The following is a 9,332-nucleotide window of genomic DNA, read 5'->3' on the forward strand; positions in this document are numbered from 1 at the left end:
CCACCTGATTCCGGCCCTTCCCCTCTCCTTCCACCTCCCGCTCCACCGCCTCCCTCTCTTCCCCGCCCCCAGAGTCTAGTTTCAGTCATCCCTTTGTCCTTCCCCGGATTGGCAGGTTTTATTATTCCGCCTGAACAATCCGGCCGCCCAGTGGCTGAGGGTCGCTGACGTCGGCGGCAGAGCCGGGGAGTAGTTGGGATTTTGCTCTGTCAGTAACACATGTGTAAGCGCCGCGGAGGGAGCGAGCGAGCCGGCTAGAGGCCAGCGCCGCCGCCGCCGCCGCCGCCTCCTCCTTCTCCTCCTCCTCCGAGCCGGGCAGCAGCAGCTCCGGCAGCAGCCCGGGCAGCGGCGCAGGCTCCAGCGCGCCGGGCCCCGGCCGGCCGCAGCTTCCCGGCCCCTGGGCGCGCCCGCCTCCCGGCTCCGCGCCTGCCGCCGCCGCTCCGGGGCTGTTGTTTCTGCGGCTGCCCCCCGCCCCGGCTGGAGGGGCAGGAAGCTCGGCCGAGCGGCCGCCGCCGCCAGCCCCGAGCGAGCGAGCGAGCGCGCGGGAGGGAGGAAGGCGGTGGAAGAGGAGGAGGAGGAGGAGGAGGAGGAGCGGGAGGCGCGCGGGCGGGGGCGGGGGCCGCCGGGCGGGGGAATATACAAAGTGAAGCCACATTGCCAAACTTGCAGCAGCGATTGCAGCAGTTGCTGCCGCTGCGCCGCGCCTGAAGCCGCGCCGCGCGGGCCGAGGGCTCCTGCAGCTGCTCGCGCGGAGCCGGAGGCGGAGGAGAACGCCGAGGACTGAGACTGACACTCCTGCTCCCGGCCGCCCGCCACTTACGCGGGGCCCCCCAACCCAGCCTCAGAGCGACGCGTTAAAAAAAAAAAAAAAAAAAAAAAGGGAAAAAAAAAAAAAGCAGCCCTTAGCCCCCTCCTCCCCTTTCCTGCTTCTGCGAGAACATCCCCCCTCCCTACAGCTCCGCCAGCCCAGGCGCCCCTTCCTTGGAAGCCGAGCGGCTTCGCTCGCTTTTCGCCGCCGCCGCCTCTCGCAGTATTGCAATATAGGGGAAAAGCAGGTAAGGGGACGGCTGGGGAGCCGCGGGCAAGGAGGGGGGGGGGAGGGAGGAGGGGGCCGATTTGGGCCAGGGCTGTTTTCTTTGGCTTCCTTCCCTTGACCGTCCCAAATTGCAAGTAAACAATACGTCGGCTTAGATAATGCGCGAGTCTGAAACTACCGAGGCCGGCCTGCGAGCTAGCACGGAGGGCAGCCAGCTTTGTAGCGGTTCCTGCTTACAAAAGGGTTCTTCTTGGAGACCGGGCTGGTGGGGACCTTGGAGGGGGGTGGGGATATTTTCAGTTCCTAAGGGAAAGGCAGGAGGTGCTTAAATGAGGGTTTAAGTATGAGAAGTAGTGTGGGGGAAATAGTCACGGTCCCCCCCCCACCCCCCCAGTAAACACTATTTTTGAAACAGTGGCAGAAAGGGTCTAAGTGAGCAGGATTCAGTATTGCTGGTTCTTTTCAAAAATTCCTCTTGGCTTATAAGTCTTTTGTTCCAATCCAGGAGAAATCCGGTGAATCACCTAATTAAAATCAAGACATGAATTAAGCATCCATTTTTGTACTACAAATTGCCAGCGCTACGTTTGTCCCTCCCCTGGTCTCCATTAAAAAACACCAGAGACGTTGTTAAAGGGGGGCAGATTTTGCCTCTAGCTGCCAGTTCTGCTTTCTATTTCACTGACTATCCCAGGACCTAAATTGCTTGGCTATGTAATTACTAGAGTATAAGCCTATTTAACTTAAAAGCTTTCTTTTTTTTCCAACTCTAAATGAAACTTGATGAGGGCCCGTCCTTAGTTATCAGGGGAGTCAGTTTCTGGTCAGTCCTCTTGATTCATCTCTTTTAGATTTAATCAGCATTAAGGTATTGCTTGTCCTTAAGAGCTTTAGCTAATGGGGTTACTGGATGCTTTTCTCAGTGTAATGTTTCCTTTTCAAAAAAATATACATATATATTTACCTCTCACCAAAGATGGGGGCGGGGAAGAGCTTGGAATCTCCTCCCTCCCTCTCCCCTTTTAAAAAGGAATTCGGAGCGATTAAAACGTTGGGGGAAACAGTTTAAAGACCTCGGGCAGGAAATGCAGATTCATTTGGGTTAGGGCTGAAATTGTAACAAAAAGCAATTCCTCGAGTAAATGCATCAGATAAATCAATTTACATAAAGGTATGATGCATTCGGATAAATGCAATGCTAATGGGTTTTAGAGTGGTCCTGTTTCCAAAGTCTCAGGGTTTTGTTACAGCTTAATTGGTGCAGTTCTTATTCTGGTTTATTGTGCGGTCACTGGACACACGTTCCGGGACTCTTTCGGAGGAAATGTGTTTAAAATCGGCCTATTTAAGGAACCCGAGTCCTTGTTTCGTTCCCTTCCCCTGGTTTTTTTGCAGCAGCCAAGTTGGGCCGGGGACAGGCAAAGTTCGCCCTCTCCCTTCTGAGGTATCAGCTGAACGTCTTGAGCAGATAGCCGGGAGCCTCGGGGGGAGCCTACACTCTCGGCTTACAGAGGACAAAGACAAAACAGGCTGCTTAATTGGCAGTAAATAACTTGATCTTTTTATAGAATAAGTGACTGGAGGAACACTAGGACTTTATTGGACTCAGGATTGGAGGCAACAAATTAATCGGTTTAGGCTAAGCTTTATAAATTGATTCCTATATTATACCCCAGTTGCTTCTCGTGACATTCATTAGAAAGAGTAGGGAATTTTTAAAAGCAGTTTTTGGTGACAGCAGGACTGGCTCCTATATAACTTGTGCATCCTTTAATAGTGCCTTCCCGCATATTATCTGTAACGCCCCCCCTCCCCCCTTTGGAGGAACAAAGCTTTAGCATTTAAATTGCTGATCAAGGGCAGATTAGTGAGACCAAAGTGGAGAGTGTTTGTATAGGAAGTTAACAGGCATCCTAAAGTTCAATGATCTATTATTCTTGCCTGTGTCCTGAAAACCCAGAGAAAACACTCATTGATCTTCAAAATGAAATGAGATTTGGAACAATAATGGGAGATGGCGGTCACCACAATGGCATGTGAAAGGTGCTGTTTAAAATACGAAAAACCAGTTTCGCAACTTTACACACCGCACCCCCTCCCTCGCGTCCCCTCGCTCCCCTCCCACCATCACGCTCTCCCTCTCCCCTCTGCCGGTCCCTCCCTCCCTCCCTTTCAGAAAACCCAACTATTTCCAACTTGTGAACTGCAGCTGCACTTCCCAGGGCAGAGCTCGGGAGAGAACGTGGCTCCGGCGGGGGCCGCCTCCCCACTCCCCTCGGCTAGCTCTCCCGGCTCGGCTGGGGCCGGGGAGGGGCCGGGCGCGGCGGTGGGTGGGTTTGACCCTCATTTGCTGGAGGCGGGCGGCGAAGGAGGGAGGAGGGGGCAGTGGGCGGAGGCGGGGGCTGGGAGGAGGCGCCGCGAGGGGTGGAGCGCGCCTCCGAGCCTCGCTCTCCGAGTTTTGACAGTACCCAAGCTGAAATTGTCAGCGGCGGCGAGCGCTGGAAAGTTGAGAGGAGCTCGTGGCCCCAGAACAAAGCTTGAGAAAAGTAAACAGGCGGCTGCTGCCGGCGATCCTCCCTCCTTTCCTCTCCCCCTCACCCTCTTTCGCGCGGTTGCCCCGCTGCTTCCTTCCAACAGTTCGGGGAGTTGGGGGTGGGGTGGGGGGGGGGGACATGTTCGGTCTCTCTCGCGCGCGGCGATTACTAACTTTTGCATTGCCCCTGTTTTGTCTTTCTCTCCCGGTCCCCTTCCCGCCCTCTGCAGACCATGGTGAATCCGGGCAGCAGCTCACAGCCGCCCCCGGTGACGGCCGGCTCCCTCTCCTGGAAGCGGTGCGCAGGCTGCGGGGGCAAGATTGCGGACCGCTTTCTGCTCTATGCCATGGACAGCTACTGGCACAGCCGGTGCCTCAAGTGCTCCTGCTGCCAGGCGCAGCTGGGCGACATCGGCACGTCCTGTTATACCAAGAGCGGCATGATCCTTTGCAGAAATGACTACATTAGGTAAGACTTGGCTGCCTTTCCTCGAGATGGGTGAGCAGAGCAATGGCAAGGCCAAAGGTTACCAAGGGTTTTAAGGAGAGGAACTGGACACCTATGAGAATATATTGTAGCCTCCACCACAAAAACCTTCTGATTGGCCGGATTTAAGGGTTTCAAGACGAACGTGTTAATCTTCCATTTTTTTAATAATAAATTAACGGCAAAAACTATACTAAGACTCTGTCCATCTGGTGGGACTGGGCCTTTAGGTGTGCAAAGGTTGGGTACTCTCCTGACCAAAATTTTAAGTCGTCTGCCCCAACTGGATCCTCAGTTGAAAAGTGGGAGTTAGGCTGCTACCTTATAGCAAGGTAGGGACCTACATAGAAACTCAGAGACAAAAGATTGACTTACAAATAAGTGTAGTTAGCGAGAAATGATTTGCCTATGGTGATGGCTAATTATATTTACGTAAGCACTTTAAAACTTTTTTGAGTGGAAAACTGTGACTCATTCTTTGTGCTCCTTGTGAAAAATGCTGATTACCCATCAGTTTAAAGACTTGTAATTCTTCTTAGAGCAAACTCTACCTCCCCCCCCCAAAAAAAACCCCCCAAATCCTTAATGGTAGTGTTTCTCTTTGTGTACTATTACTTGAAGGCTTGTAGTACTCAATGTTAGTGTGTGGTTTGCGATGTAGAATTTGCAGGTTTTTCAATTGAGGAATGTGCAGATTTGGGGTTTGTTGTTGTTGTCGTTTGTATCACTACCTTTGATCCCCAAAAGAGATTTAGGAAAAGAGGCTATAGAATTATACTAATCTTGCATTTTAAAGCAATGTATAGGAACATTCATATACCCATGTAAGCAGTCTTTTCCAACAAGTTTCAGTGCAATTAATGGAAAGAATTCAGGAGGTCAGGTGCCTATAGGATCTTTTCAGGTGAACTCAAGCTACTTAAACTCATTAATTTGAAAGGAGGCATTTGAAGGATTACACATTTAATTTGAGTAAATGGTTTGATAGACTGATGCACATGAATGCTTCTAGGAGGTGTTCTGTTTCAACATCCAGTAATTAAAAAAAAAAAAACCCACACGCACACCGTTGATATTAGAGAACCGCTCACTTTTACGAAGAATTGCATTCTAGTTCAATTTCTGTCCTAAACCGTTTTCTTTATAGATATTAGTAGAAAATGTTGCTCTCTTCAATGCGGGTAAATCAGTGGGTGAGGTTTTTTTGTACAAAGTTTAGCTCCATTGTGATTCCCTCAACTCTGCATCTAAAAGTGCAAAAGATCCCAGTGCAGTTCAGAGCTGAGTGTGTGTATGTTTACCCCAGTGGTATCATTAATCTCAAATGATGGAGCAAAATGACATTTGGTTATTCCGATAATGCAACCTATGTCCACTCTGCTGGCATCCTCAATCAGCCAAGTAAAAGAAATATAGGAAGGGAGAGGGCTTTTATTTTTAAATTAAGATGGCAGCATTAATTTCACTAAGTGTTCTTTTAGAAGTAAATGTTGGAAAATCAACAGGAGCATGGGTGTAATGCTTTCTGGTCCTCCTTCCAAGCAATGCCATGAGCTTTGAGCTTTGACAGTATTGTAATTAAATAGAGAGCAAAACTGGTAAGATGGGAGGGTAACTTAAAGTGGAAAAATTGAGAGTGCTATTCAGATGCCGTGAATGGTACAGATTCACCTCCTGTCAAGTGCCTTCAAAAAACCTTTGCTTCTGATTACCACTAATTAAAAAGAAGATGGGTCCACTTGCATTCCCTCAGGACAAGTTTAGGCAAGTGGCTTTCTGGGAATTGCCTGCTTTCCCTATTCTTGGGACCAAATATAAATGCCCATTTGGTGTTTTCAACTGGCTTAATGGAGCAATGGAAGATGTGTACCCAGCACCATGCCTTAATTAACTGGGTCCATTTTCTCATTTTTTTCCCCCTCTGATTTTGAAAACGGGAGCCAGGCTTGCTCTTGAACTACATGCTACCCTGAGAAGCTTAGACCTCTCCCGGGAGGGATGAGTTCTAGCTCAGTACGGAATTGATCATCGCCTCCCACTCCGTTCAGAGCTCATCAACAGCTGAGCCTCCCCCACCCCCAGGTTGAGGAATCTCTGAAGTCTTCCTTCAGTGTTCCTCCCTGTGCCCATCAAGATGCCAGAAGGGTGGGAAGGTGAGGAGCTGGCGCGCGTCCTTTTCCTCTCAGCTACTCCCTCCCCAATCTCCTCCCCAGTCCACTTGTTGGAGGAGCTTTGAATTCTGCAAGGATGGCCACTGAAGAGCAGAGTAATCCGCTTGCCAGATGCCAGGTGAAGGGGGCCCTTCGGCTCCTCGGCCCCTACTGGGACCACAGAGCCAGTTATTAAGGGGCTTTAAGCTGCCTGACTTGGAGGTGTGAGCTTTTGAAAACTACCAAGATATGGCTAAAAAGCTGAGGGGAAGCAGGGCTGGGATGTGTGGTGGTGGGGGGGCACAGCTTTTCCCTAGTCCCTTCCCTCTTCCTGACCAAGTGTCTATTGGGCAGAACTGGTCTTCTGCCTCCTCTCCCTCCAAGATTTCAGATAAAGCGGCTGCCTTGCTGCAGCGAATCCGCACAATTAAAAGCTTTAATTAGTGGCTCCTCCATTTTCTTAGTTCTGATGGGCTTTATCTAATGAGATCTGGTCTCTGGCTTAGATCTGCTCCGAATGACGTGTCCGCAATGAATGAGAGCTGCGTCGCAAACAAAACATTTAATTAACAAAATTGGCCTCTAAGAGAGGGAGGGAAAGACTGGGGGGGGGGGGCTGTGGAGGGGAAGAGGGAGGGTGGATCTTAAAGGGGCCAACGCCTGCCCGCCCCCACTACAAAAGTAGGCGAACCTTGGAACTGTCCCCTCTTCTTCTCCCCACCCTGTTTCTGACCCCCCCCAGCTCTATGCTAGCGCCACCAAGTAGCTTTCAAAACTCCGTTTCTCTTTTCCTCGAACCCTTCTTCCTCCACCCCCATGTCGGCCCGAAGACTGGCGCGGAAAGTGCAGCGAGAGGAGGAAGTTCGGAGACCGACGGGTGGGGCCCTAGGTCCGGGGAGGGCGAGGAAACGCACCGGAAGCCCGGGTGGCGGTCCTCGGCGAGCCCTTTCTCGCTGGGGCCGGTCGGGGCCGGGGCAGGGCTGGGCCGGCGCCGCCCGAGGCCGCGGTCGAGGCGCCCTGCCGGCCGGCGGCCTCGGGCCCGCGAGGGGGCGAGCGCAGGGCGGGAGCTGCGCGAGCGGGTCGCTCTTTCTTTCCCCGGGCTCCGCTCGGGCGTTCACGTGGCGCCCGCAGCCGCAGTGAGCGCCGCGCGGGGTCCCGGGCGGGGGACTGGTGGTGGTTGGTGGTGGAGGGTGTGTTTGGGGAGGGGGTAGCGTTCGGAACGGAGGCGCCGCCAGACAGCGAGTTCATTTCCCTGGTAATCAACAGCAAGCTGCTATATTCAGAGAATGCTGTCCCTTTAATTGAACAGGCTAGGTAATTAAATGGCACTTTTCCAATAGGACGTGCTAGGTAAATCTAATAGTTGGTTATTTAATATCACTTTGAAGTCTGCCCACTCAAGCACAATGACAGCACAGGAGCATGTGAACTATTAGCTAGGAAAAAAAAAAAAAAAACCCAGGATCTCAAAAATTAATTAAATCGCATGCAATTTAGGGGGAACGTTTATCTTGATTTGTCATAACAGAATTAATTCAAGGCCTCCAATTCACTTGGGGGCAGATCTGTTACTCTGAATTAACCAAGCGTAATTTGGCTGATTTTTTTTTTTTTCTCCCTCCCCTCTCTAATGCAGCAATTGCGATTATTCACAGCCCCCCTCTTAAGTATCAATAGCTTCTGGTGCTTTTAAGGTGCTTGGTCTCTAGTTATTCCGAAGTACCTTTAATGGACTTGGCTCCAGGCATAATTTCTGGGTTGCATTTCTTTGTTACATTTAATATAGCTGGTGCAGAATTTAGATTAAATATAGGAACCTGCTGGAAAACCAATTGCTTCTGGATCAGTAGCTGTGGATGTGCATTTTTCTCCTCAGATAGGTTGCTGATATTTACTTGCAAGTACAAATGTATACCTTTCAGCCTCACTTTTAGAAATGTGCCTCTCCTTGCCTGAAAGCAGTTTAGAAAACAGGTAGCGCACCATATTGCGTATATTTTGTTTGAAGTAATAATGCAGTCGAAAATAAGCCCACCTATTGGTCATTGAAGTTTCTGAAAGGTGCTAAGTATTATTACTAAACTAAAAATACAACTTGCTGTCCATCTCTTTATGTCAGCAAGGAGAGTTGGAGCAGAGCTGGCAAACAGTACTAACGCTACATGGTGTTTTTTGTATAGGAGCAAAGCACCTTTAAAGTGCAGAGGTTTGGTGGGATTTCTTCCCTTCTTTTCCCTTTTCCTCATATAAGGAACCTCTTGATGTTTGTGATTGATTGCATTGCCCAAATGCTGAAATATTAACGACCTTCTTGGACTGAGGACCCAAAGAAAGGAAACTGAAACCGATTCTGTCATCACAATTAAAGACTCCCCTGGCTTTAATTAGCCTGACCTGGGGTATATCTCCCCGTTGCTTGAGTTAAAGAGAAAAGAGCCCATTATAGTCCAGTCTGAGACCGATAGCTACTTAATTGAGCACCTAAAGCCTCGAGCCTTTTAAATCAAACACTGTCCTGGACAGTCCCCCTGGTTAGATAATTAACTCTCCAGTGCACAGAAACGTTGTTTAAAAAAAAAAAAAAAACCACACAACTTTTCAGAAAAAGGGTGGAATTCTAATGGTAGCCTTCGTCTATGGTAAAAAGGGATTAAAATCTGTATAGACACGTAAGTTGTTCTGCTCTGAGGCAGCCTGAAAGCTGTAGACGTGGAAAGATCTTAAACTCCATTAATAATGTTGTTCAATAGCACATCGGTCCTGGGTAGATCGTGGTCATTTTCAAACTTTGTAACTGTAATTTCTGACACTTTAGGAATCCCATGATTTTGTTGCTGATTGTTCCCTGAAAGGTTATGAAAGTGGCACTGGAGAAAATAGGATGTATGAAAAGCTTTTGGATTACATTATGACTGCCCTGATTATTAAAATACACTTAGATGTTGAAGACATACAACTGACTTTACTCAGGGTGAATTGTTAAATAAATGAACACTTAGGCTGGGTAATCAGATCGGTACTGTGAAAGGGTATTTTTGAGATGGAGTGTTACCGGTGTACCTGTTGGTAGTGGCGGCCATAATTATAGACTCTTATCCATTAAAATACTTCTGGGTTGCTGTAAGA

General features: G+C 49.5%; 1 protein-coding gene across 8 annotated transcripts in view; it reads left to right on the forward strand.

Moving 5' to 3' along the window:
• Window positions 1-595: 595 nt before the first annotated feature.
• LMO4 (LIM domain only 4) overlaps window positions 596-9,332 on the forward strand; it is a 52,531-nt gene continuing 43,794 nt past the window's right edge. For 2 of the 8 annotated variants that reach the window (XM_043575501.1, XM_043575502.1), the window contains exons 1-2: window positions 3,216-3,362; window positions 3,800-4,038. In XM_043575501.1, the coding sequence (XP_043431436.1) occupies window positions 3,803-4,038 (236 nt within the window). In that variant the 5' untranslated portion in view covers window positions 3,216-3,362; window positions 3,800-3,802. Of the gene's footprint in view, window positions 1,056-3,209; window positions 3,367-3,457; window positions 3,583-3,799; window positions 4,039-9,332 lie in introns of those variants that run through there. The other 6 variants (XM_043575504.1, XM_043575507.1, XM_043575508.1 and 3 more) reach the window with 6 other exon arrangements.

Source organism: Prionailurus bengalensis, chromosome C1 (assembly GCF_016509475.1).
Source record: "Prionailurus bengalensis isolate Pbe53 chromosome C1, Fcat_Pben_1.1_paternal_pri, whole genome shotgun sequence".
NCBI classification, from domain to species: domain Eukaryota; kingdom Metazoa; phylum Chordata; class Mammalia; order Carnivora; family Felidae; genus Prionailurus; species Prionailurus bengalensis.